The sequence below is a fragment of the Curcuma longa genome, chromosome 16 (genome assembly GCF_044706935.1).
Source record: "Curcuma longa cultivar G26 ecotype Majalengka, Jawa Barat chromosome 16, ITB_CL_G26_1.1, whole genome shotgun sequence".
NCBI classification, from domain to species: domain Eukaryota; kingdom Viridiplantae; phylum Streptophyta; class Magnoliopsida; order Zingiberales; family Zingiberaceae; genus Curcuma; species Curcuma longa.
This window is the reverse complement of record NC_133876.1, coordinates 11,557,953-11,585,684: the sequence shown is the minus strand read 5'-3', so window position 1 is coordinate 11,585,684 and position 27,732 is coordinate 11,557,953. Positions and strand designations below refer to the sequence as shown.

The window sequence follows — 27,732 nt, the reverse complement described above, 5'->3', positions numbered from 1 at the left end:
AATTCATCTTACAACTAAGATATCACTATATTATACATAATCCAAATTAATATATTTTGAAAAATATGCTTAAGTGAAATTATTACCTTGTTTTTTTTCAAAATAAAGTCAATATACAAATCTATTTAAATATTTACACATTTTTTTAAAAAAAATTATCCGCATCAATTTCTTCCTACATATAAAATAAATAAATGAAATTAATATATAAATCTATTTAAATATTTACACATATATATATATATATATATATATTCAATTTATTTGCGGTAATTTCTTCTCGATTACGTCACCTCTCTGCTTAGACCATTTCCGGAGACCGTCTCGCAGGTTCTCGACCCCCATCGTCACCTTCGCCGGACACGAGCCATGAGGCTAGCGCCGTCGGTGATCGTTCTAATTCGGGACGTCGACGGCTTCGGTGTTGCCATCGCCGATGGCTTCCGTCCGGATCCGAGCTCCAACTTGTCGAGGTCTTCCCTTTCCTTCCAAAGAGAAAACCCTAAGGTCGCAATTTTCTTGTTGAGTAACGATGTTTGGTAAGAAATGTCAATTTCTACAGGGAAAGTTCCTCCTTTGAACTCTCGTTGGAGAAATATGGCGTTAAGGACCGTAAAGCCTCCGGCGATCTTATCCAGTTTGTCGACCCGCTTGGATCCCCTAAGGTGAGTCGACTTGTATTATTAGCTTTCTGTATTCTCGAAGCTAAACATATGAGAAATTGCAAACTTCATTCTTGTGTTGGGTCTTCGAAATATACATAGTAATGTTCTTTTTATGACTTACATGTATGGCATTGACAAAAACATATGCTGCACTCTCATACGATTAACTTCTATTCTTCCTACGTATTAATCTAATATTATGGTAACAATTTGTAACCCAAGTGTATGCATTTTGATGAACTATCAGAAATCTAGTGCTACTTTTTTCTGCACTTCTTTTAATGGTTGAAGAAAATAACTGCATTGTGGTTATTCTGAGCTTACACAGTACTTTTTTACATTCCAATAGCGACATATACACTAGATCATGAATCTGCTTTAGAGAAAATAGTTTTAGATTCATTATTATGCCACCTAAATATTCTTTGAATGTGAATTTTTACCTTTAGAGACCTTTATTTTTGAAGGCTCTTTATCATATCACAACGGAGATCAATTCTCATTAATAGAAACTTCATCTATCCTTTTTCTATAAAGGGCTTCTAAATTTGCTCCATACCCTTCCTAACTAACCTATGGATGAATGTTGAACGCTAGTGTATTCAACATCAGAAGTGGGAGGTTAATAGGCATTATTTTCACAATTGAAAAATCACTTGATTGATTTGAATGTTACTAGTGTAATGACCTTGCATTGTAGTTGAAGGATAAGATTCATATAGCCAAAATCAGTTAGTTGGAACGAACACGACTTAGTGATGATGATGGCTATAATATTGTCATATGATATTACGCTTGATTATGGTGTACAAAAGATATGTAATCTCATTGGGTCATCATTAGTTCATGCCTAACATGCCTTTGATTTGGGAATATGAGAATCAAAAGGAAAGAAAAGAAAAAAAATTATAATATTTTATTTCCACTTTATTCCATTTTTTTGTTTACTTGGATGCAATCAGAAGGAAAGAATTAATTCCTTATTTGTGTTTATTAAATGCTAAGATTTCATTTCCCTTTTATGCTTGATTCAATCATAAATTAAATATTTCCTGTCTCTCTATTTCCTTTCAATAAGAGAAATTGACAGTTTTATTTATTTTTCTTTTAATTCTTTATGTCATCCAAGTAACACAACATGGATAAAATTACTTCACTTATTGGTAATGTTCGACCCCATCTAGTGGGACAAGGCTCGGTTGTTGTTGTTATTGTATTAGTAATATAAAGGGCAGCCCGGTGTACGAAGCTCCTGCCAATGCAGGATTCTGGGGAAAAGTTTATTGTACGCAATCTTACCCTGCTTTACAAGAGACTATTTTCGAGACTTGAACTCGTGACCTCTTGGTCACATGGTAGCAACTATACTGTCGCGCCAAAGCTCCCCTTTGCTGTATTGTCATGTAATTTTAAATATATGTAGGGGCTACATGACTAAACGTACCTTCTATCCACATTCATTAGTTTAATGTGGGTGAAATTATCCATTGATACTGTGAACGGTGGATGTGCGACACATTTGCAATGCAAGGCTCAACTAGCGTCAACATTAGGCAATCTATGAAAGCTAAGTTAGGTAGGCAGTAGCTGGCATGTGTCCACTGTGGTGATAAATAGTGTTAGAATGATCGATTTGTATGTCCAATGTGCAAATAGTCGCACACACTTATCTTGAGACCTAATGTAAGATGGCCATGGGCAAAGTTAGAGTATGTGGGGTGGGGTTTGCCATGGTGTCACCTTCGTGATAGAGACCTCTAAGTGAATCTCAAGGAGACAATTAATCACCTTCCGCGAATTTGGACCTAAATTGTTGCATAGCTTACTCTTCTCCACTTTGTCCTTTACCGATAGTTCTCTGCCACTTCCCTTTACTAGGAGTTATCCACTTCATCCTTTTACCAGGAATTATCCACCTCTTCCCTTTACTAGCAATTATCCACTTCTCTTATTATCAAGAGTTATTTGCCTCTTCCCTTCACTAGTAATTCACTACCTCTTTCCTATTAGGAATCCTTCACTTCCTCAAACACCAAGTTAATTTATTTATTTAATTTACACCAAAGATTTTAGTGACTCGGTAAGGTCTCTCTTGCTTATCTAACAAGCGATCTGGCCTTACCTCAAGCACCAGTGTAGGGTTATTTTAATTTACAAGAGAGAATATTGCCTACTGAACAGCGATGCTATTATAAACACTTCCTATACTTCTAACTGGGGAGGGAATCTAACATCATCCCTATTATGTCAATATCATTATCTATTTGATGCTGTTTCCTAACTGCTACTTCCTTTCCTAGTGACCTGTAACTCTGTGAATGCAATTATTCACCCAGGGAGATTACAATTCAAGAATATATAGCCTCTAGGCCTAATTTTATTTGAAATTTAGCTCATTGTTTCTAAAAAACGGACTAACTAGTGGATCATGAATTTTAGCATATTACTTTAACAATTACACACCCACCCTAACATTAATGATATTTCCATGGTTAACCTTCTGTGATAAACTATCAGTATGACATTCATAACTAACAATATGATGGCTGTCATTCCAGTTTTTTCCCAACTGAAGCCCATCTATTATGCTATTTGCATGTCTTTGCATCATGCATATTCATAAATGTAGCCCTTTGCGCATATTCCATATATTTATGTGCATGCATCTCCTTCTCGTACGAATAACTTGAATACTGAATGAATTGATATGCTAGAAATATGAGCAATTTCTTCTCAGTGTTTCCATCACTTACAGTTAAATATTTGCATGGACCACCATACCAGCATTATAGTTCTTTCCCTCCACTCATTGTACGATAGACAATTGAACTGAAAATCTGTGATTCATTCAGGTGTCAATCTTCCTTCTGCAAAATTACAGTCCACCTGTTGTTGCATACGCTATCAGGGAACTATTATCATCAGTTCCTAGTCAGACTACATTGGTACTTCCTTTTGCGACGAAAGCCCTCCAGGTTAACAGGGGAGCAATGAACGAACAATCTGCTAATGAGGACTTTGTGATCTACACAACTGAAATTGGTGGTACATCTGAACTCACTAAAGCCATGATTAATGACACAATCAGTGCGCCTCCATCCTTGCAAATTCATTGCGAATCTCTGGCTTGCTTGTTGCTGATGGCACGAATTTTAAATCTGCCAACAGTTCTCCTCCTTGCATCTGGTCCTAAGCATCCTAATAGACAAGCTAGCTATACTGAGCTCGAGGTATGCAAAAATTTTCCTCTCATTTCGGAGCTTCTTTAAATTATCTGTTGTCTTATTAGATATTTATGTTGAGACATAATTGCTGTTTATGCCCTAATAGACATAATTGCTTCATTTAGGCTAAACTTGAGGTATCTGCAATCTTTGGTTTTTTCTTCAATGAACCTGATGTATTTTCTCGTGTTAAGAGTCAAGCTTGGAGGACTAACATTGCCAATTATATTTCTATCGATTAAGTGGTTGGATTATGTTTCTGGCAGGAAAACACTAGCATGAATGCAAGATATGATGCCTTTTATTCTTTTTTTGTTTCTAAACTGGCTTCTATAGGCACAGTATTGTCCTAATTTCCTTCCAAGAGATGATAAATTGAATATGTAAAAATACCGAAAGGTGTAGAGGAAGGATGATAAGAAGATTATCCTTTAAGCAATCTCCATGTAACAAGTAACAAGTGTTAGTTTTCGGCCCGATTTTGAGCCAATAAGTTATACAGGCTTGTTCATTGACAAACGAAATAAAAGATAGAGGATTCATCCTTCACTAACCTCTTCAAACAACATGTCTAAACTATTAATTTTAATTTCAGGTTCTGGAGAAGTTGGGAGGGACAGTAGCCAGGCATTTGGGTCTTATCTTCTCCAAGGACTTAATTCCACAGAAGAACATTGAGAAGTCAACTAGCGTTGGAGAGCCATGGCGTGCATTGTATGGATGAACTCTTGTCATGTTAGCACCTTTCCCTTAAAACCAGACGGTGTTCTTGTTGTATGTTGAAAGATCTTGAGGCAGTTGAGAAGATCTATTACTTTTGCCACAAGAACTGTTATTTTGCACTCATCAAATTGATATTCGGTCTGGAAGGTTATCGATTTGGATTCAGTTGTAATTTAAGTAAGTTTGATCATGTTAATGAATATTTTTTTAATATAAAAGTACTCGTATACCTTGTTACTTTTGACAAAAATAATAATTAGAAATCTTTTTTTTTTAAAAAAAAACTCTATGAGTATTGCTTTTGCATGACGTTATAAATCATTTTAAAAAATATATAATTTTATGTTCTAAAAAAATTGTTAGAAATAATAAATTAATCCGACAGAGATTTGGTTACTCGTTACGAATGTACCTAGCTCGTAATTGGACGGGTCAGTGGCTCCCACAATTCGAATGCCTCGTATTCTCTTCTTTTTGCTGCGGGTGTGTCTCACGTAAACTCCGTAACTGGAATGTTCTGATGTGCTCCCCGGGACACAGACAAACTAACCCTAACGTGAAAGCACGTGACTCGACCCCCTAAATCGCGTGCTCCACCTCCCGCCCATGTGACCGTCACGTGGAGGTAACTCATCGTCCTGCAGCTGCGCCGCGCCGTCGCCGTCGCCGTCGCCGTCGCTGGGGCATTGCATCTCATTCATCCACAACTTGTTACTGCAACGTCCAGTGGTTCACGTTGTTCATCTATATTTTTTATCTTTTAGATTTAAAAATAAAAATTTTAATTAATTCTCCCTATTTACGTATAAAATTACCTTAAGCCGATACACAAATATACTCCCTATTTACATTTAAAATTTAATTAGAATATTTGGATTATCTATTTAACTGGATTTGGTAGTTGAGATGGGGATTTTTATTCAATTGCGGCATACTACATTTGGCGGTTCGTGCCACGTGGACGAATCAAAATGGTTGTCATTGAGTTTAATTAAACATATTAATCCATTAAATTTTTTATTTTAAATTTAAATTGACATCTCTATATTTTTATTAAAGAAATTACTTTCAAAAAAAAAAACCAGTTGGCAAACCGGAGGTGAGTTTAAGAAGCAGTCGAGAAGCTCCCGTAATCGACACGAAGAAGGGGAGCGGTAACTCGGTAAGATTACCGCCGCTACCTTCTATAAATGAACCCTAGCTCCGGTGGTTCTCTGCCTGCTCCCCGCTTCTCAGTTCTCACTTGCTTGCCCTAATTCGTCTCGAGCAGGAGTCTTCCTGCAGAAAGGAGAACAGACCAACAGATTGCCAAAGTAAGTGCTTCAGATCTGTTCTTTTTTGTTGTTTTGTTGCTTTTTTTTTTCAGTACACTAATCCGGTGTTGGGGATTCAAAGGTTGCATCTGTTTTATTTTGATAGCTTACAGAAAATTCTGGCGTTTATTGGATGAACTGCGTTGTTGTTCTTGTTTTCATTCGGGTTCGAGCTTTCCAAGAGTTCGATTGTTGTTCATCTATTTGGTTTTTCGAAAATCCGTGTTTCTTTTCTGTGAATTTTTTGTGATATTGTTCTCTTCTTAGAGATTCAATGTGATTCTAATTCTTTGAGTAGCTTGCGATCGATCGATCGGTGTAATTCTAAATACGAACTAAGAAGCTCTATTTTGCTCTCGAAATCTGTATAATTCCCAAATTCGAGCTAAAATCTTAATTCGTAGATCTGATGAAATTTGCTTCCAGTTATCGACTCCTAACGCATCCAAACCTGTCCGATCTCCCAGTTCCGACAGCCATGGGGCTTTCGAGCATGCCGACCCCATCGGAGAGCGTGCTCACTCTCGTCCTCGTCAACACCGTCCTCACCATTTCCATCCTAAAGCAGCTCATCCGCTCCCTCCTCCACCTCCTCCGCCTCCGCGCATCGCCTCCTCTGCCTCCGGAGCACGCCGCCGGAGAGGGTTGCGAGCCGCACAGCCTGACGGACCGGTTCCGCAGCCGCTGCAGGCCCATCCGGTTCGGCTTGGCCCTGGGCCGGCGGCGGGCGGCGGCCGAGCGGACATCCGACTGCCGAGTCTGTCTCGCCCGGTTCGAACCGGACTCGATGGTGAACACGCTTCCCTGCGGCCATGTCTTCCACAAAGCCTGCCTGGAAACGTGGCTCGACTACCAGCACGCAACGTGCCCCCTCTGCCGGACCTACGTCCTCCCCGGCGAGGACACTACCGCCGCCGTCGTCTCGAGTTCTTCACGGTCGTGGTTTTAGGACAGAGCAATGATACACTACATGAAAAATGTAACATGAAACTCAATATGACACATTCCATGCAGTGGGTCCCACATCCATGCAGTGGGACACATGTAATTGAGTGTATCATGTTGAGTTTCATTTTTTTTATGTAGCGTATTATTTTTCTTTGTGGCACAGAACACCATGGATGATCACAATTTCCATTTTTAGGTTCTTGTAGCCCGTCCAATTTTCGAAGAAAAGCCATTTTAAAATTAATTTTAAAATCATTGATTTGTCTCTATTTATTTATTTTATTTTATTTTCTACAAATTTTATTCTTATTCAAAAATAGCAAACGGTAAATTTTCATTTTCTAAATGTTAAAATGAGAGTGTGAGAAGAAATATTAAATTTAATATTTGATTTGCTAGGTTATCCTTTTCCATTAAATGTTGTGTTTATGAATAAGTTTAATTTATCAATTTTTAATTATTATTATTTATATAGAATATAAATATAGGCATCCAAAATGAAATTAATGTAATTACCTTTATACACCATACTTGTACCTAATCACACTCAAATAAAATTTTGAACATGAACATAAAATTTATAGAATTTTACTAATTTATTATTAGATAATTTAACTATACACAAAATCACTAACTAAATAATATATTATTATAAATTCTATATAGAATATTGTTGTTTTATATGTATAAAGGTATAGGTTAAATTTATAGTGACAATTTATCAATATTTTTAGTGTAAATTAATTTAAACATCAACGTATGTTTTTCTTTAATTACAAAATCTTTCAATTCTTTTCTGTAATAGTCTTCCTCAAGTTAGAACATGTATATCAAGAGTGCCAAACTTGCTAAGAAGGGAATAGAAATTCGACGAATTTAATAGTTTAATGAACAAATTTGCAAGTTGAGAAGTAGATGACACATGGGTAGTTTCTATAGTGCATGACTGGATTCGTTCTTGAACTACATGACAATCGATTTCAAACTAGGTTGGCAGCAATGTGGAGAGATGTTTCATTATCACATAATAGCATTGTCAGTTGTCGATGCTTCACCCTCAAATCATCTAACAAATACTTGAGCCATATAAGTTCACATATAACTAAAGCCATGGTTCGATACTCTGATTCTACTGAAGATATTGAAACTGAAGTTTGTTTCTTGGTTCTCCATGAATAAGTGATCGCCCACGGAAAATGCAATAATTGGTTACTGATCGTCTGTTGATTGAGCACCGAGCCCAATCAACGTTGCAAAATCCCTTTAAGAGCAAATTTCCTTTGGTTTGGAAAAATAATCCTTGGCCAGGTCCACCTTTAAGATATCACAAAAGATGGTGTACAATGTCTGAATGAGGCTTTCTTGGTTCTGTATAAACTGACTCAGAATGTGAACTGCATAAGTTATCTCTGGTTTTGTAATGGTGAGATAAATTAGTTGTATCACTATCCTTCTATAAGCAAATGGATTCTTTAATGGCTCTCCTTCTGGGTAGAGTTTGACATTTTCTTCCATAGGTGTAGACAATGGTTTGCCCTCAAGTCAACCTGATTCATCTAGAATGTCAATAGTGTACTTTCATTGAGATATCAAAATACCGTCAATAGATCGAGCAACTTCAATACTAAGGAAATATTGTAATTGGTCGAGGTCCTTGATATGAAATTTGGATGGAGAAACTTCTTGTAGGCATCAATTGCGTTGTCATCGTTGCCTGCTATAATTATGTCATTGACATAGATGAGTACGATTATGAAAGAATTACTAGAAACCTTTGTGAAAAGTGAGTAGTCGGTCTTAGATTGAAGAAAATCAACTTGCTGAATGCTTTCAGAAAGCGTAACCAACTCCGCGAGGCTTGTTTAAAGTCATATAATGATTTGTTGAGTCGACAAAAGATGGTGTACAACATCTGAATGAGGCTTTCTTGGCTCTGCATAAACTGACTCAAAATATGAACTGCATAAGTTATCTCTGATTTTGTCATGGTGAGATAAATTACTTGTATCACTATCCTTCTATAAGCAAATGGATTCTTTAATGACTCTCCTTCTGGGTAGAGTTTGATATTTTCTTCCATAGGTGTAGACAATGGTTTGCCCCCAAGTAACCTGATTCATCTAGAATGTCAATAGTGTACTTTCGTTGAGATATTGAAATATCGTCAATAGATCGAGCAACTTCAATACTAAGGAAATATTGTAATTGGCCAAGGTCCTTGATACAAAATTTAGTTGGAGAAACTTCTTGAAGGCATTGATTGCATTGTCATCATTGTCTGCTATAATCATGTCATTGACATAGATGCATGGGTACGACTATGAAAGAATTACCAAAAACAATTGTGAAAAGTGAGTAGTCGGTCTTAGATTGAAGAAAACCAACTTGCTGAATGCTTTTAGAAAGCGAAACCAACTCCACGAGGCTTGTTTAAAGTCATATAATGATTTATTGAGTTGACATATCGTAGGTGTCTCCCCCTGTCGATGAAAATCGAGAGGTAGTTGCGTATAAACTTCTTCAAGTAAATCACCATGAAGAAAAACATTCTGGACATCCATTTGGTGAAGTGACCAATTACAAACAACAACAACAACAACAACAATTAAAGAGTGAACTGTGGTTAACTTGGCTACAGGTGCAAATGTTTCCTTATAATCAATCCCTTCCTGTTGAGTGAAGCCCTTTACCACTAATCGGGCTTTATATATATCAATTGTGCTATCCGAATTATGTTTAATCTTGTATACTCATTTGCATCCGATTGGGAGATGACTAGAGGGAAGTGGCATGAGTGTCCAAGTATTATTTTGTTCAAGGGCAGTTAATTCTTCATGCATAGCCTCCTGTCTGTCATTTCGGATCTAACATTACTTGCTCATAAGTTTCAGGCTCCACATGCATAGTAATGGCATAAGCAAAATTCCGATATTTATGTGATAGTTGTGCATAAGAAACATACATGGACAAGGGGTGACAAGTGCTAGTTCAGGAAGAAGATTGACTTGGGTTAACTATGGTGGTGTAGTAGAGATGGAAATTTCAGAGTTTGATACTTGGTTGCCTTATGCGATTAGCACGGAGTGTGCTAAGGGGTGTTTGTGTTGTGGAAGTGTTTGAGTTAAGGATAGTTTCATGGACGGAAGGTACAAGTGATTGCGAAGGAGGATCAGTAGTTTATGTGGTGTTTAATTTGTTTCTATGAGGGTTGGTTCATCTGAGGTGTAACGCAAGCGAAGAACTACCTCATCATATTGTTCTTCTGGTGGGTTAGTATGGAATGGGAAAACATGTTCATGGAAAACATACTAAAATGGATAATCAACAAATATGCACTGATGCGCTCTTTGGTCAAATTTATGTGTGGGTTGAAGATTAGTGGCATAGCAAAGGCATCCAAAAGTCCTGAGATGAGTGTACGTGGACGATTTGTTATAAAGTAGTTGATATGAGGATTTATGAGAAAGGAGAGGTGTGGGCAAATGGTTTATCAAATAGCAAGCTGTTTGAACTCTTTCAGCCCAAAACTTTAACGTTTAAAAGATGATGATGCTTTCTTTCAACAACTCCATTTTATTGTGGAGTTGAGGTGCATGAGGTATGATAATTGATGCCTTTACTATACTATGAGAATAATCTCCATTATAGAAAATATTTAATTCTAGAGTGGAATTGTGTTTCCACCCAAGAAATAAAGGATGGCAGGATTCCTTGAGTTTCAAATTTAAAATATTATATCGAGTATAATCATCAACAATTGTTTAAAAAAAGAGAACCCTAGAGTGAGATTTTATTCCATGCGGTCCCCAAATGTCACAATAAAATAATTTAAAAGGTGATTGAAAAGAAATTGAACTAGATGAAAAACATAAACATATTTATTTGACAAGAGGACAAATTTCACAAACATGCTTAGAATCAAAATAAATTGCAGTACTGTTGGTGTTAGTGAGAACTTGGAGTGGACAAGATGATGGGTGGCCAAGACGTTGGTGCCAATGATTGGAATGCTTGTGAATAACATTAACAAAGGTTGGATTATGGCCTTGTGCTAGGTAGTAGAGGTCATTATGTTGCTTGCCCAGGCCAATCATCTTCCTCGTAGTGGCATCTTGCACAACATAAAAATTGGAAAAGAATATGATTGTGCAATTCAATGCTTAATTGTGTTAATTTGAGATGATGTTGTGATAATACCTATGGTATTTGCAAAATGTTGTGTTACCATCATTATTTTTCTGAAAAATAAAGCTACTTGTCACAATAAATTCTCGTCACAAATTTTGTGATGGGAATCTGGACCGTTCAATTTTAAAGTTAAGATTAAATTCAGGCCGTAGATTGAATGGATGATTGCGATGACCTGGATTTAATCTTCTATTTTAAAATCGAACGGTCCAGATTCCCGTCACAAATTTGTGACAGGAATCTGTTGTGACAAGGATTACCTCTCTTTTCTGAATCATAGCTACCAATTGGTTGTATTATTCTTCAATTGCGAACCTTGGTCCATCATGCTTTGTTTGGTTCCATCGTCGCATTGTTAGCCCTAGTTTGGTGTCGATTGGGTGGCTTCACGTTCTTTCCATGGAGCTTATGACCTATGGGAAAGCCATGGAGCTTATGAACTTGATTTGCTTGACTTGTCTAAGTGTTTTGATCTGCAAGCATGGCAAGATGATTCATGTTTCCACGGTTGAAAGAGGTTTTAGCTTGCTTTAATTTCTTGTTGGAGAACGAGAGACTAAGCTTAACGTGTATTGGGTAAGGGATGCATCAAGCAACTTAAACAAAGGATCGATTTAAGAGTCACCAAGTTTGGTGTTCTTTTCTACAAAAGGTGGAATCCGCTATCCCACATGGTCGGCCTCACGGCCATCTGTGAGGAGGTAAATCGAGAAACTGTAGTTGGTCACGACGGAGGAGAGTATTGTTCGGTTTCGCCAAGATTCGAGTCCTTATCTTCTTCTGCAAGTCTGCTCCATTGCAACCAATTTAGTTATGCCTCGGAGGCCACCAGGTTTGGTGCTCTTTATACCATGAAGAGAAAACTGAATATGAAAAAATTTTGAGTATATGATTATTGAACAATTACAAAAAGAGAAGACAATGTACATATATATGAGATCGGTTTCAATCTAATCTAGAAAACTAAACTGTCATGCAAATTGAATATCAAATTCTTTCTAAACATTATTATATCCCTTTCCTTATTTATGAGAATTTTCAATTCTTTCTTGTAATAGTTTCTTTGTTGTCTTTGGGTCCAACGAATAGGTTCCTGCTCAAGGTTAACACGTCGTCAAAAGCGTCAGTCTTATCTCAATGTGGCCCCTTCGATATTTAAATAAGACTTCATAAAAGAGAGAAATGGAAATGCTATGAAATGAAAGAGATTATTAGAGAGAAAAAACTATAACTCTCCTTCGATTATCAATCTCTTTTTATAACTTTCATTGAATAATGACTCCCATTATGATACTCCTTTTGCAGCCATCATCGGCTGTCATTGTTGGCCACCTTCTTGTAATGACCCCAACGATCACCTCCTTTAGTAACGGCTAATGTTTCATCATTATTGGTCGTCTTCATTATCAACCTCTCCTTCTTAAAATACTTCTTTTTCAAGTTAAACCTTCGTCATGGATGGTTCAGATGCCAGTTCCTACAACATTCCGTGTATAAAAATGAGAGAGAAATCCCCCTCTAACTGTGGGGTATATATAGTATCAGGCGAAGCGTCACTCTCTATTGATGCGCTATTAATGTGGTAAGGATAATCTTTGAGGGTTTTCGAATATCCAATGGTTCAGAGTCTCAAGTCCAACACCAAATGCTCGAATGGATGATAACTAGCAGGATCACAACACCATAAGATCTCGAGCACACATATACATGAGGCTTGCAGAGTGATGAAACTCGTATCCTTTTTCTCCTTTTGGGCCCGATCTGGTCCGACCCATATATCCTAGTCTCTTAGGCTATTTCGACTCCTTAATTATATATTATTATAGTAGTATCAATCCGATATAAAGATAAAAGTAATCCTGTCTCCTAAAAACTCAAGTAGTTTTTAAAATAAGTAGTAAAGTCAATCAAATTGTTTACTAAAATTATGCGACCATCGTCGATTCTCATGCACCATCCTCGACCAATCTTCTCCATGTCCACATGCATCATCGACATGAGATAGTGGTCCTCCTCGCGTGTACGTATGTACGTACCCTAGTCTTGTGCACCCCTCCATCTCTGCATACGTATATATACGAGACATGCATGGCTCGTACCCCAAAGAAATGGACCCATTGGATCCGTGATGGGTGCAGTCAGTCAGTCAGTCAGTCGAAGTAAATATGAGTGTACTAGTGCCATGCACCACCAGTACTACTTTCTCTTCTTCCTGCCCTTTCTCCTTCAACTCCCCTAGCTCCTCTCCCCCGATGCCACCTCCACAACGACGACCAGTCTTTATCCCTTCTCTGAACCCTATTTAAGTCCCCCATGCACTTGGCCCTGCACGGCTAGCTATTCCGGGCAGAATCTCCACGCCAGTTATCCTCTGCACCACCTTCACGCAGATGCATTTGCATGGCAGCTGTACCTGATCGATCTTTAATTAATTACTTCCTCACTCACTGCATGCATCTCCCTCCTCCTCCTCCTCCTCCTCCTCCTCCTCTCTTCCCCTTTCTCTGATCTTTATAAACCGACCAACGCATGCCTTTCTTCTTCGCCCGCCGTTCACTGATCTCCACTGAAAACTTATCCTCGCTAGCTCTAGCTAGCTACCTCCTTTGATATATAATTTGCAGGTGTACGTATAATTTGCAGGTAATAAGGAAGCCCTGCGATGGAAATGGACATGACAGAAGAGAGAGAGCACAGCCCTACAATGGCGAAGAAGAAGAAGCTGATCGATCATTGATTATAAGCCTGACGTTTAGTACGTACGTACGGTGTATGCGTGGTCGCTGTTGCTGGGAGTGTGCTCTCTGCTCTCTCTGTCATCGCCATCTTCATGGGGTTTTCCTATGATAGTAAATTTTTTATCTTTAATTATATTAATTTCTCATTCACTTAAAAATTAATTTTGTTTATATATCGAATGATTTGAGCACTTTATATCTTCCTTAATGCTACTCTAAAGAGACTTCCCAACCTAATTTTACAAGATTATGTCTTGTGATAGTAAACTTATTTATTTGGAAGTAGTGGCCCTAATTTAGTTTTCATAAAAATAATGTTTAGCCTTTAATTTTCTTAGTAGTAACGAGTAAAGATGTAATTTTAAGACAACTCATTGTCTAATTCATCTTAACTTTTCTTAATATATATGCCTTGTGATCATGGACTTGAGTCGCGAAAATAATTTTTTCTTATGACACAAGATAAAAGGTTACGTATAATAAATTTAATATAGTCTGATTCTTTCTCGAGATCTAACATTAGCGGAAATTTTATATGTATAACCTTTATATGTTATTTGTTGACATTCTAGCTATGATGTTGTTGGCCACTATATTAATGATTATTTATGAGCAAATAATCAAATAACAAACAAAAATATATTTTTAAAAATTCTAATATTTTTTTATTTTTAAAAATTTATATATAAGATTCAATATCATACCCGACCTAACTCGTGAGTTGATCCACCCCACCTAGCCCAACTCACGGACTAGGTCAACTACGAGCAACCAACCCAATTCAAATATGTGACAAAAAATCATACACTAACCTCAGACGTCTCATACGGTTGACTTTACAGCCATCAGTAGTCCATACGGTTGACTCCACAGCCATCAGTAGAGAGCTACATTAGGAAGTTGAAGTTGATCCCCATGCTCTAGATCCGACCTGACTCAAAGAACACGAAGACCAAATTCAAGCTCACAATTTTTTTTTTCTTCTTCCTATTTTGATTTTTCAGGAGTTTTGGCATAAAAATCGTGTGATTCTTCATCTCATCTGGGATTTTCGTCGTGCGATCTGCGTGAACATACCAGGTTAATCACATTTTCTTCGCCTCATAAATCAAATGCATTTTTATTTCGCCACAAAAAGGCAATAAAATAGATTTATCCATCCAAAATTGAAGATTTGATCCTCTTCGTTAACCTCTTAGCTTCAAGGAATGAATGAATACCTTCCTTCTCCAAATCCTCGAGCGATTGCTTCTCCACCCGCGCGACAAGAATCCCGATCGCCGATTCTTCCGGGTATTGTTTAATCTTGCGTTTCTCTCTGGTTTGACTTTTTAATGAGCAGGAATTGATCAAATTCCGCCGTCTCTATGCCAACCACCGCCGTTTGTCTGCTAGCATTAAAAACCTCATCCATACGAAGTATTGGCTGCCCGGCACAAAATCCCTTTTTTGGCTCCCTAGATCCGATGTCTCGGTGGCTGCGGCTGGGTGTTGACGATTCAAAGTTCTAATCGCCGCCGCTTCTTGCGAAAGCTTCGATCTTTGTTGCAGGAAGAAAAGGGGGCAGGCGAAATTATGGTATTTTCTGATGAATCTTCTTCTATCGCAGCTTATCTTTCTGGAGATTTTAGGGTTTGCAAATGGTACTTGTAGATCTCTGTTGAAGATTTGAGTCTTGATTTGTTTTCTTGCCTCTAGGTATTAGTCTTGATTCTTGTGGAAGTAATTTATTTAAAATCTTTTAGCTTTGATTTGTCTGCTTATTTCAATCTCAAAGAATGAGATAACAAAGGCTTTCCTGTGACAAAGTTTGTGTCATGAAATTTCTTCAATTTCCATACTTATGAAACACAAACTCTCTAAATGGAATATGAAGATCTTTGTATCTTCAATCCATATACTTTAGTTATTAATATCAGATTTTTAAGTTAGTGAAGATTGTAAGTGATAGAAAGATTGATCTTTCAGTTTATGTACTAGCTAGCTAGATCAGTTCCATATTGGTTGTGTTGTTTCATTCAAAGATTTGCATCTTTGTTACTTCTCTTCTTTAACCATATCTCTACCACACTACAGGACTTATAAACTTCTTGCTTGGTAGATGGTGAGAAACATGATAACTGAAGAGCAATATATTGAAACCAGACAATGAAGGTGATTCGGAAAGAACTGATGATCTTACAGTGGTTCTAGAGAACTTAGATTTGTCGGTACCTGGTTTCATGGATGACAAAGTTTCAGATAATGAAAACCAGTTTGCATCCGTGGGCACAGGTTGTCTGCTCAGTAGTCCACCATGTAAGTTTGAAGAAGAGACAACCACCTTCTTGGACAAACCTGTTACAGAAATTGTAGTGCCAGACATTATAGATTTTTCCAATGATGACTCGTGCCCTATTATGAAAGACATCGGCGTAGATGAAGGTTTATGCTCCCTTGAGAAGGTCTTGTTTGAAAGTGATGCCAGTGATAAAAAAAAGAGTTCACCTGAAACTGAAGAGGTGCCAATGCCAATAACAGTTGACCATGTTAAAATTGAGAATCCTACGAATGAGAAACCAAAGGTTCCAGTGGAGGAGGGGTTCTCTGTTGCTGCAGACTTGGACTCTGAAGCTAGAATGTCGACGACTCCCAGCACAAACCGCGAAAATCCTGATGAAGGGGAGGGGAAGGCTAGGCTCACCAATCCTCCTTTTGAATCAACAGCAGTCACTAGCAAGGATGATGCGAGAGGGGAAAATATAGAGAGTCAAGAGATCTTACAGGCTCCACAAGGTTCTGTTTCCAAAATGGCAGTCCTGAATGTTACAGCAGCTCCTCAACAAAATTCTCTACACAACGATAATGAGTTCAATTTTTCTGGCTCAAATGCATTTTCAGGACCCATTGCATACTCTGGCAACATTTCAATGCGATCCGATAGCAGCACTACCAGTACCCGTTCCTTCGCCTTTCCAATGTAAGAAGCAACTGGCTATTCAAAAACTTGTTTCAAAATGCATCATGCACATAAAATGATTAGAATTTAGCTGTTAAATACCTTACGATGTGAAAATATCTCGACCATTTGATAAAGGTGCTATATGCCGAGGAAGATCACGGCACTACTTTGTTCCTTCTGTTAGATCAATTTGTTTGTGAGAAGAAATATGAGCTTCTTATGCTCACTCCTGCAATCATGGAATTCCTTTTATGGAAAACTAGAGTTCAACTATCGACTTAAGTGTCCCTACCCATTCAATCGACATCTTCTTCATTGTTCCATGCAGTTCATGATCTCTCTACTAAGTTCCATGTGGAAGTGCATTTGGTTTTGTTTCAAAGATGAACTCTACATGATTATGGCACTATACTCTTTATTTCTTATATAACTGCTTATGTGTATGATAAAGATTGGTGATGTTGAATCTTGATGCTTTGCATAGATACAATGAATGCAACCTACTCAAAGGATTTTTAAGGCATAGTGCATATCGTTGCCCAATCAGTAGAATCTTTAGTTCTCAGATAGTATTGTCCTCTTCAGACTTGTCTATCATTACCAACCAAACATGTTTTCTTGTGAATCTCTATTGTTCTATGTGTTCTTGGTTGTTCGAGTTCAGTATTTATTTTGATATTTCAACGAGAGTGATTTGCTTCCATGAGTGCAGAATGCAAAGGGAGTGGAATACAAGTCCGGTGAAAATGGCTAAAGCAAGGAAGACCCGATCGTGGAGGATGGTACTTATTTGCTGTAAATTTTGATGATACCTGTTAGCCCTTTTTCCTTTTGAGTTTGCCCATGTACATGTCCTAAGACATCTAAAAGGCCGTTCTTTTTCGTCTTTCCTTTGCGTCTTCTGCTCGTGTACTCATTCTGCAGAAGATCATCAGTTTGTGACTATGGTTTTGGGATTGATTCTGTAAGCAAACATGTTATTACTTTCTCATAAAATGTATTATCAGTCAAAGAAATAAAATCTTTGTTCTGCTCATCAATTGTTGTACCTTTGGAGCCCAAAAGCTACTCTGATCTGTAACAAGGGCATTGTTGTGAGGGCATTTGAGATGTATGCACTTGTTTTCTTTTACTTTGTTTCAAATTTTCCTTTTCCCTTTCCATTTATGGCTTGTTTGTTCCAATTGAGTATTGCTTTGTCTATGCTAGAGGTGTCGATAAGTCGTGCCCGTGACCGATACAGCCTGAGCTTGCATGACCCATTGAGAGCTAAGCTGAACCAGCTACGGCCAGCCGACTCGACTCTATCTTAGGTCATGCTAGGCACGACTCGATGCCCCACAGGGTGGCCTAATTTGAGCTCACAACTTGGGGTGTCATGTTTGGCTGCCATGGCTTGGCCCTATTGGCCTTCCAAAAAAACTTAAATTTTAAAAATACTAAGAAATTAGAAAAAAAATTAGTTAAAGGTAATTTATTATTATTATTATTTATCAATAGACCAAATTATTATTATTATTTTAATTACTAGAGGAGGTTTAGCTTTGTTATTTTGGTCTAGAAAAAATTTGTATAGTAAATAGATCTTTTTATCTCAACTAATACAAATAAAATTTAATTACACTTATTTACATAGAAGGAAATTTAAAAAAATTATTCATTTAATGTATTTTAATTCAAATTCAAATTGGGTGGTTGGGCAACAGATATAAACATGCAATATAAATAAGCAAGTGAACATATTCTTCTCCTTTCCCTTCTATCTAATAAATAAAATAAAATAAAAATACAGTAGAATCAATATTCTTTGTATGTCTTCTCTATTTTTTTCATTTTTATTTGGATTTTAATTTTCTTTTATTATTGTGCACTAGAACCCACATATTGCTGTTGTTTCCTGCCAAAATTACTATGTCAACTCTAAACATTTATAGACATATGAACCAACAGGAATGTTTTTGAGGAAAAATATTATTTGTTATCAGTACAATATAATCAATCGGTTTGAACAAATTCTTCTGCAAAAAGTGGAATCCGCCACTCTAGTGACCCCATACGGTCGGCCTCACGACCATCTGTGAGGAGGTAAATCGAGAAACTGCAGTTGATCATGACGGAGGAGGGTATTGCTTGGCTTCGTCGAGATTTGAACCCTTGTCCTTTTTCGTAAGTCTGCTCCGTCGTAATCAACTCAACTATGCCTCGGAGGCGATTTGAACAAATTCTAGACTTTTATAAAAAGAGAGAAATTATTTTAATTAAACTATTCACTTTTCCTATATTTTTCTCTTCCCATTATATCTGCACAATATCATCAGTGTCAATTTTTTTAATGTGTTAATGAATACCTGCAAAGTAGATTGCAGCCATTTGACCTTCAACATCTAACCCTAAAATATATGCTAAAGAATTTAAAGACCATGCATGTTAATTTTTTTGCTTTGGTCTGCTTTAGTATAATCTAAAGATCTATTAAAAAGGCATCTCGATGCACAAATCTCCTGTCAACACGGAGTCTTAGAGAAATAACTATTATATACAGTCTTATCCTGCATTGTTAGGGGTTGTTTCTGCAAGTCAAATCCATAACCATCAAGTCATACGACAACAACTTTATCATTACATCAAAACTCTCCTTCATAATCTAAAGATCCATTATCAAAGAAAAAGTATACAATAAGGTGGAGCTTCCTATTGGCATCAGAAAACCCAAAAAGGATTGCAAGGGAAGTATCATTTCATGGATGAAGAGAAGGTTACCTTCCACCAAAAGAAAATGTATATCAGGAGGAAGAGTAACATAAATATGTCATTACTATGCACATGGTGATGGCAACTGCAACCAGAAAATGGAGACTTACCTTGGACCTCAATTGTTCAGACAACATATTTTCAAGGTGACCGAGCACCTTTGTTGTATCAATCAAGGCAGGAATTGGTGACACCACTGGGAAGAGAGATTTCAATTTGTTGATCTTCAGTGCTTGGACTATGGATAGCGTTTTCCAGTTCGCCAATCTTGATTGCTGAATCTTTTGGCTTACTACTAATTTTAGTTTTATTATCCATGTTAGTCAAGATTGTACTCTAGTTTTAGCTACTATAATATACACAACATATGGCAGGAGTCTCTCTTGCTGTCTACTTAATAACAACAGATAGTAATTCAAATTAGAATTGCCAGTATTCAAGAAATAATAATTTAGGATGTATATTATAACAAAAAAGAAGCAGGTACAAAGGGAGGACTTACATTTATCCAAGGCACCAAAACAATGCCAGAAGATCAGATGTCAACATGGTGGAGATTGGAATAATTTATTTTCAGATATAACAGATTTCACAACACTCTGTACAAATGAGCAGAAGCATTCATGACAAGAATTGGACATTAAATTCGACTTACGGAATTGGTTTTCTCTGGAGTGTTTGCAAATTGGACTTGAGAAAGCTCGAGCGCACAATTTGGAATGTTCCAACCCGCATGCAGCTAAGATGGTGTGAGTAGCAATCCTTGCAACTTGCTTGAAGCTTGCAATTTCTGTGGAAAATATCCTTCTCAATGTACCTTTCTATGTTGGTGCAAGGTATAATTAGATACAAAATGGAACAAACATAGCCCTCCTATGTAGGTGGAACCATCTGTCAGATTCAACTAAGTCAAACAAAACTAGAAGGAGATCGAGCATAAAGGAGTCAACAATAGATGTATCAATCATAAATATCTTCCCAACTTCAACAGTTATCTGGTTCTTGTTTATACCAACAGGAAAGAAATAAGACAATTCTATGAGCCTTGCCACTTTTATTCACTTTTGACCAAATCAGGCCCCTGTGATTTTCTTTTATCATATGTGACCCGTCTTTCTTTCTTCACATTATCTTTGGTTTTCAATTGTCCTCCCTAATTCAAACCACAAACTGACTTTTAAATGAGTTTGCAGAATGGTTTATAGACAAAAACATTTTTTTTAGCACCTTCCAACCTAAGATGGTCAAATTGGGATAGCTCACACCTTAATTTTGTATAAATTCATGGATTTGAACTCATAAGCTAGTTTGCAAATCTACTCGCATAATAAAAAATCACCGAATGTCTCGCAACCTTATTTGCAAATGATGTAGTTGGATTAGTTATTACATGTGACGAAGAAATGTATGATGAATCCACGTATGTTAACATATAAAAAGTAGATTATGACTTTAGTATGAATGATCTTTCATCATATATATATGGAAGTGTATATTTATATGGTCACAACAAAGTATATATTGACTTCAGTATGAATGACCTTTCATCATATATATGGAGTTATATATTTATATGAACACAAGAAATTATATCAGGCTTAAAGTATGTATGATCTTTCATCATAGCAGGAGTATGTTTATATAAACACAACAAACCATGGTATGAATGATCTTTTATCACATATATGGAGGTATATTATGACTTTACTATGAATGATTTTTCAGCATATATATGGAAATGTATATTTAAATGATAACCAACCATCAGGTGATGTATATTTAGACTGAGTAATTTTCTTTACAGTAAAAAAAATCAAACAATTAGATATTGAGCAAAGTTCATGTTATAGTTTCTAGCTTTAAAACATCGTGCAAGTCAAGTTGTAAATAAACTTATGGAGTCAAGGCTCCAAACTTATATAAAATTAAGATGTGAGAGACCCCAAATTAATCATATTAGATTGGAAGATGCTCAAGAATTTAATTTCTATCTAAATTATGTTGCAAGCTAGTTAAAATTGATTCACAAATCAGCTTGCAGGTTATTGCGTCATATTTTTCCCATGAAACTTGATTTGCAAATCAAGTAACCATGTCAAAACCCCAAAATTAGGTTAAAATTAAAGGCATCCGAGAACCCCTTGATGACCATATTAGGCTAAAAGAAACAAAAATATCTCGTCTTTATTTATAAATCATACCTCAAGTTTGCGGGTCATTCTGTACAATTTTTAACCATGCAAGTTGCTTGTAGATCAAATTAAATAAAAGGTGAGAAAGATTCCAATTTGACTACCTTGGATTGGAAGTTCTAAAAAATTTAGCCGTAAGTTGACTTACAAATTAGCTTGTGACTTGGTCGGGCGAGAAGTTGAAAACTAATGCTAATTTGATTGGGAAAAATGTTTTTAAGACGTGACATGGTTAAACTACACAGGGCATTATTTGGTCGAAAACTAAATCAAAAGGGCACAATTTGGCAAAATGACCAAGAAATAATAAACTTACCTAATTTTTTGTCTCTGGTTAGCAGCCTCAGGTTCAACTTGACTAAATACTGGATCTCACTTTTAGAACTACTGTAGGTAGAATCACTTGTTTTCAAAGCATCTATACTTGGACCACCCAAATTCAGCTTATCAAATGATTCAAACTTTTGGCTAGAATTTCTTTTAGCCTTATTACTGTCAGTGCTCAAGATCAAACTAGTATCCATCTTATTGCTTGAGATTTCTTTGTTTTTGGCTTCAATATCAGAAGAGCAGGCACCAGAACCAGAATGAGTAAGTGAATTTTGGAAATTAGGCAACACTGAAGTTTGGCATAAGGCCACTTGTGGTGATAGCTCATTCTTCCTGTAAGGCCCTTGCAATGTCTCTTCTGCTCCAGATTGAGAAGCACTATTGCCAAGAGATGATTCACCATTGCAGGTTCTCAAACCAGATTGGCACTTTTCAGCTTCCTTAGAGGCATTTCTCATGTTAGAGTAATTTTTCAAGCTATGATGATTTACAGCATTCTTTATGGCATTCTTGTTACAGAGAGAGTTCAGGAGATTATTAGATTTGTTCTCTCTACCATTTGATCGTACAGCTTTAGCCATTTCCATCATTTTCCATGCTTTGCTGATATCTTCTGAATCTGCTGTCTTACATGTACTCTTATAAACACTAGATGTATTTGTTTGTTCTTGGTTTGCATGAGATGAGTTGCCTTTTTGTTTTGATCTGTTCATAGTTTCCAGTGGTTCTAATTGTCTTTTCTCAGTTATCCTCACAGCTGATAAATTGGAGAACTGTAGAAAACCAGTACGAAGGTTATTCCAATTTTTCCGCAAAGATTGTACATGACCATGTAAATTACGAGAACTTTGCAAGGTTCTGGCAACTGCCTCATTCTGTATCGCTAGGTTATTTGAAGATTCACCAATCGTAGGAACAGAAGAAGAATCTGTCTGTGTGCCAGAGTTATCATATCTGTCATGAAAAACATTTCTGGACTGATAAGTTGTTTGTGGTTCTGGAACACCGACACTAAACCTTCTGGATGGATAAGAAGGGATTTCATCAGCTACAAAGTCAGCGATTGAAATGAATTGCTTAGATAGTCTCAATTTGGGAGAATATTGAGGACAAGAGTCATCCTCAAGCTGCAATCCTGAATGCCAATCCTTAGAAATAGTGCAATCAGCACAGTACCAATCACCCTCAGGTATAGTAGCCCCCAAACCAATACAAAATGTATGAGAAGCTGAATCACATAAATCACAAAGCAGCAGCAGTTCTTCATCTCGAGAACCATGGCAAATACTGCAGCTAATATTTGAATATGGATCAGGAGCTCTGCTCTCATTTCCATGTTGATGGTAAACCTGCAACCAAAAGTTACCGAAGCCATTTTATTTACTCAGCCAATGATGATCAAGAATTGAATGCCTCTGCCAGTAATCAATTTCTTCTACAGCTGCAATATACTCAACATGGTTTCACTTCCTTGTTCAACACAATAACCGATGTCAAAATCAAACTACTCCTTTTGTCTAATACATTTCAAAGAAACCTGTGAAACGTCGTAGATCAAGTCCTAGTTCCAATTCACTAAGACAACCATCTTATTCACCATAAATATTCCCCACAAGAACTAAAGCCATTGCTGTAATGAGAGATATGCATACGCATGCAAAAAAATAAAAAAGTACCTCACGTCCAATGATCCTGAAAAGATTTTCTAAACGCAGCACACCCAATGACACAAATATGAAATGTATCCGAACGCTACTCGGAAGGCGATTGTTTGAGAAATTAAAATACGCATAAAAGGGTTCAATTTTGGATTAAAATTATCGATAAATGCTACCAAAACCAACAAAAGGTCAAAAAAATCTTCCTGACCTGATCGCGGACGGGACATCGACCACCCGCTCGACGAGGAAGACGCCGCGCACCGGAGGGCGGCGGATGGAACCAAAGCGACGTTTGCAGAGGGGACACCTCGACTCGATCTTGGCCCACTCCATGATGCAGACGAAGCAGAAGTAGTGGTCGCAGCTATCGATCCGTCCGCGGACCGACCTTCCGGAACCGGAAAAGCAGATGCCGCACGTCTGCTCTTCCTCCTCCTCCGCTTCCTCCACCTTGTCGGAGAACGGCGCGTAATCTTCTTCTCCGATGTCCCATGGCTTCGCCTCCACCTTCGTCTTGCCCTTCTCTAGGGTTTTCAGGCGCTTGAGCGGCGCTGGTTGGGATTCAGAAGATGCGGACATTTCTTCGCCTCTTCCTCCAATCCTCTCCATTCCTCTCCTCATGAATATTGGCGTCATCATGTTTGTCAGCAGCGAACCTTTATATAGTTTCACAGAAATCTAGGACCAAATTCGAAAATGAAAAACTTCAAAGGAGTTTAATGGGAACGTTTTAAAAAGGGAGGACTTTTTCGATCTTCTCACAAATAAAATAAATAAAAAAACCCTGACCTTCAAAGTTGGTTGTTATATAGTTGTGAATTTGGATTGAATCGAATAGGATTTATATAGTCTGTCAAATAATTTAAATAGATTAAATTAAAATTTTATTAATCTATTTTAAAATGGATTCAGATAAGTTGACCCGTCTTAAGTCCATGATCCACGTGGATATGCTCTTGGTGGATTTGGGTTGATCATGGATTGAAAAAAATTCTTAAAATTTAAAATTAAAATAGAAAATTTAATAAATTAGTGAGCTTTTAAACAACCATTTAAAAATTTCAACTTGACCAATTTAATATAATCTAAATTTAAAATTTATAATATTTTTTATATTGTTTTATTTTTTTAACAAGCTTGTGAGTTAGCTCTTTTAATTCGTAACTGCTTCGTACTCTATTTGATATTTCATTGAAATATTTTTTTAGAGCAATGATACGTAGCATGAAAAAGTTCAACATGAAATAACATGACTTTTTCATGCTACGTATCATTTCTCATTTTTTTTATTTGATGTCTCGTGATTGAGTTGGTTATTGTAGGATAAACTTATTGTAGGAGAAATGATACTGTTAGTCTCATAATCAATAGAGAGGTAAATCAGACATGAAACCAACATAACACATTGCATGCAATGGGTTCCACAGGCATACAATTGAGTGTGTCATGTTAGTTTCATGTTGGACTTTTTCATGTTGCATATTATTATTCTTTTTTTGGATAAGGATTGAATCTCGTCAAAATAATACTTTCACTATAATGATCAACTATAATTTTTTAATTTATGATCATGGATGGCAGATACCATCTTCATGCATTGAAGCTTTTTTTTTAAAAATTATAAATATTTTTAGATATTCAATTGGGGGAATTCAAGCCAATTTTATTTTCAATGGATACTCCAAAATCTATTTTAAGTAACGAATCAAATTTTGAAATAAAAAAACTTACATTAATTCTTTCGAACGTCTACTTTTCCTTTGCTGCCACTTCTTCGAGCTCTTCCCTTTCCCTTTCCCTTTTCCATCGCCGCCGCCGACGCCACCGCCGCCGCAGAGGTCTCCGGCATGGGCACAACTTTCCTTCAATGTACCAATAGAACCAACCATCTTTCCGTCAAGAAGTACATTGCCTGTGGTCTCTACATTCTGTTCCCTTTGGCTCTCCTTCACCTTTGCGTCTCCCCCATCTCTTTCCACGCTCCTCCGCCAAACACCACCGCCACTGTCAAAGCCGTCGGCTTAACCACTTCTGAAGTCACCGGGCAGCCGCCGTGCAACTACTCCGACGGGAAGTGGGTCGTCCACTCCGGCGGTCCTGTCTATGACGGAACCAGCTGCAAAACCATCAGAAAGGGGCAAAATTGCATGGAGCATGGGCGCCCCGACACCGGCTACCTCTACTGGCGGTGGCAGCCGCGCAGCTGTCCGCTGCCGGCCTTCGACCCAACCGCCTTCCTTGACCTCCTCGCCCACAAGCACCTCGCCTTCGTCGGCGACTCCATGGCCCGCAACCAGCTGGAGTCCCTCCTCTGCCTCCTGTCCACCGCGGAAGAGCCCGAGCTCGTCTACCGCGACGGCGAGGACAACAAGTTCCGGCGGTGGCTGTTCCGCCACCGAAACTCCACTGTCTCCGTCTTCTGGTCGCCCTTCCTCGTGAAGGGCGTGGAGAAGAACGAGCCGGAGGGGATGAATCACAACACTCTGTTCCTGGAGACCGCGGACGAACGGTGGGCGGAGGAGCTGGACCAGATTGATATCGTGCTGTTCTCGATGGGTCATTGGTACCTCCACCCGGCGATCTACAACGAGAACGGCGTCGTCATCGGCTGCCACCACTGCCCCGACCTCAATCACACCGAGGTCGGTTTCTTCGACGTGTTCCGCAAGGCGGTGAGAACGACTCTCAGGGAGGTAAAGAGGCACACATCCGGCGACAAGCTGGCCGTGGTGACGACCTTCTCGCCGGCGCACTTCGAGGGGGAGTGGGACAAGGCCGGGGCGTGCCCCAAAAAGGAACCGTACAAGGAAGGGGAGAAGGAGATGGAGTACATGGACGCCCTGATGAGAAGTATCGAGATAGAAGAGGTGGCGGCGGCGGCGGCAACCGCGGAGGAAGAAGACAGCAGAGGAGGGAACGTAAAGTTGGAAGCTTTGGATGTGACGAAGATGGCGCTGCTACGGCCGGACGGCCACCCGGGACCTTACATGCATCCTCACCCCTTCTCCAACGGCGCCGCCAACGACAGAGTGCAGAACGACTGCGTGCACTGGTGTCTGCCCGGCCCCATTGATGCTTGGAACGAGATCCTGCTCCAGATCTTGAGAAGGTGGAAGACGGAGAGTAAAAATTAGATCTTTGATTCTTTTTTCTTGCTGCAGATCGTCTGAAGATGGAAGAAGGAGAGTAAAAATTACATCTTTGAGAGTTTTCCTGATTGAAAAGCAACAAATTTCGCATTCTTCCGATTCAGATATCACAATTTTCCTGTCTGAGTGTTGCTGCTGAAAACTAAAAATTTGTGCTTTATTATCAAAGAAAAGGGTTCTTCTTCTTCTTCTTCTTCTTCTTCTCCTTCTTCTTCTTCTTCTTCTTCTTCTTCTTCTAGCAGTATTGAAAGACCTTGTCTCCTACAAAGGCTCTTGCACACTGGCACTAAAATACTCAGATGAATTCATATATTTATGTGAGCCTCTGAGAATGTTCATATCTGTTCTTCTTGCCAAGAGCTGCAGTAAATGGCCATCAATATAAATATTGCCGTAGTGTAAACTGTGTGACTGCTTTCAAGTGAGTTAAGATTAGTAGGACAGACTTCTTGGGCTTGGATTTATGATTCAAATCTCTCAGTTTGAAAAATTTATAATGCTGAACTATATGTCAGAATTTATATGTACTTTTTGATTTATTCGGATGACTGATAAAAAATTTCCATAGAAACGAATTGATTGCTTTTAGAATTAATCGGATTGTAAAAGTTAATATTTAGATTACAAAAAAAATTGAGGTCAATCAAGTAAGAGTGCGACTATGTATTTAGTTGAGTATATTTCAATTTTATTGCAAATATAATTATTATACAATGGAATGACTTCCATCTGGTACATTAGATTTGGACTACGTGGCTCCTGGGACTATAGTGTGAAGGTAAGAGATGAGATGGACTCCCTATGTAACAAGGGTTTAAATCTCACCTAGGATATATTCATTTAGGGAGTTTGAAAATTTTGTGATATTGGACCGTCTATTAAAATCTATCTGTGCTTTCTGATTTATTT

The 27,732-nt window shown here is 37.9% G+C and overlaps 4 protein-coding genes and 1 pseudogene across 6 annotated transcripts; 4 read left to right on the top strand and 1 right to left on the bottom strand.

The window, feature by feature from the left end:
- Positions 1 to 293: 293 nt before the first annotated feature.
- Positions 294 to 4,849, top strand: LOC141847899 (uncharacterized). The gene is made up of 4 exons (XM_074736004.1): positions 294 to 473; positions 563 to 665; positions 3,518 to 3,895; positions 4,485 to 4,849. Exons 1-4 carry the CDS (start codon positions 370 to 372, stop codon positions 4,611 to 4,613), a joined length of 714 nt encoding a protein of 237 aa, XP_074592105.1. The 5' UTR covers positions 294 to 369; the 3' UTR covers positions 4,614 to 4,849.
- A 993-nt stretch (positions 4,850 to 5,842) lies between these two features.
- Positions 5,843 to 6,943, top strand: LOC141847970 (putative E3 ubiquitin-protein ligase XERICO). Of its 2 annotated transcripts, none has more exons than XM_074736077.1 (2): positions 5,843 to 5,925; positions 6,352 to 6,943. In XM_074736077.1, the coding sequence occupies exon 2, from the start codon at positions 6,404 to 6,406 to the stop codon at positions 6,872 to 6,874; it is 471 nt and encodes a 156-aa protein (XP_074592178.1). In that variant the 5' UTR covers positions 5,843 to 5,925; positions 6,352 to 6,403; the 3' UTR covers positions 6,875 to 6,943. The 2 variants fall into 2 exon arrangements, with proteins under 2 accessions (XP_074592178.1, XP_074592179.1); XM_074736078.1 differs by having other exon boundaries at positions 5,845 to 5,925; positions 6,393 to 6,943.
- An 8,045-nt stretch (positions 6,944 to 14,988) lies between these two features.
- Positions 14,989 to 17,776, top strand: LOC141847839 (uncharacterized). Of its 2 annotated transcripts, XM_074735927.1 has the most exons (4): positions 14,989 to 15,377; positions 15,876 to 16,574; positions 16,680 to 16,758; positions 17,453 to 17,776. In XM_074735927.1, the coding sequence occupies exons 2-4, from the start codon at positions 16,022 to 16,024 to the stop codon at positions 17,544 to 17,546; spliced, it is 726 nt and encodes a 241-aa protein (XP_074592028.1). In that variant the 5' UTR covers positions 14,989 to 15,377; positions 15,876 to 16,021; the 3' UTR covers positions 17,547 to 17,776. The 2 variants fall into 2 exon arrangements, with proteins under 2 accessions (XP_074592028.1, XP_074592027.1); XM_074735926.1 differs by having other exon boundaries at positions 14,991 to 15,377; positions 15,876 to 16,758.
- A 2,150-nt stretch (positions 17,777 to 19,926) lies between these two features.
- Positions 19,927 to 24,295, bottom strand: LOC141847932 (uncharacterized; annotated as a pseudogene).
- A 1,226-nt stretch (positions 24,296 to 25,521) lies between these two features.
- LOC141847074 (xyloglucan O-acetyltransferase 1-like) lies at positions 25,522 to 26,808 on the top strand. Its single transcript, XM_074735057.1, has one exon. It carries the CDS (start codon positions 25,522 to 25,524, stop codon positions 26,806 to 26,808), a length of 1,287 nt encoding a protein of 428 aa, XP_074591158.1.
- The last annotated feature ends 924 nt before the right edge of the window (positions 26,809 to 27,732 follow it).

Coding starts and splice junctions, on each gene's coding strand:
- LOC141847899 (XM_074736004.1), top strand. CDS start 370: ATGAGGCTAGCGCCGTCGGTGATCGTTCTAATTCGGGACGTCGACGGC. Junction 474..562: donor CCGAGCTCCAACTTGTCGAG/GTCTTCCCTTTC, acceptor CAATTTCTACAG/GGAAAGTTCCTCCTTTGAAC. Junction 3,896..4,484: donor CTAGCTATACTGAGCTCGAG/GTATGCAAAAAT, acceptor TTTTAATTTCAG/GTTCTGGAGAAGTTGGGAGG.
- LOC141847970 (XM_074736077.1), top strand. CDS start 6,404: ATGGGGCTTTCGAGCATGCCGACCCCATCGGAGAGCGTGCTCACTCTC.
- LOC141847839 (XM_074735926.1), top strand. CDS start 16,022: ATGGATGACAAAGTTTCAGATAATGAAAACCAGTTTGCATCCGTGGGC. Junction 16,759..17,452: donor CGTTCCTTCGCCTTTCCAAT/GTAAGAAGCAAC, acceptor CCATGAGTGCAG/AATGCAAAGGGAGTGGAATA.
- LOC141847074 (XM_074735057.1), top strand. CDS start 25,522: ATGGGCACAACTTTCCTTCAATGTACCAATAGAACCAACCATCTTTCC.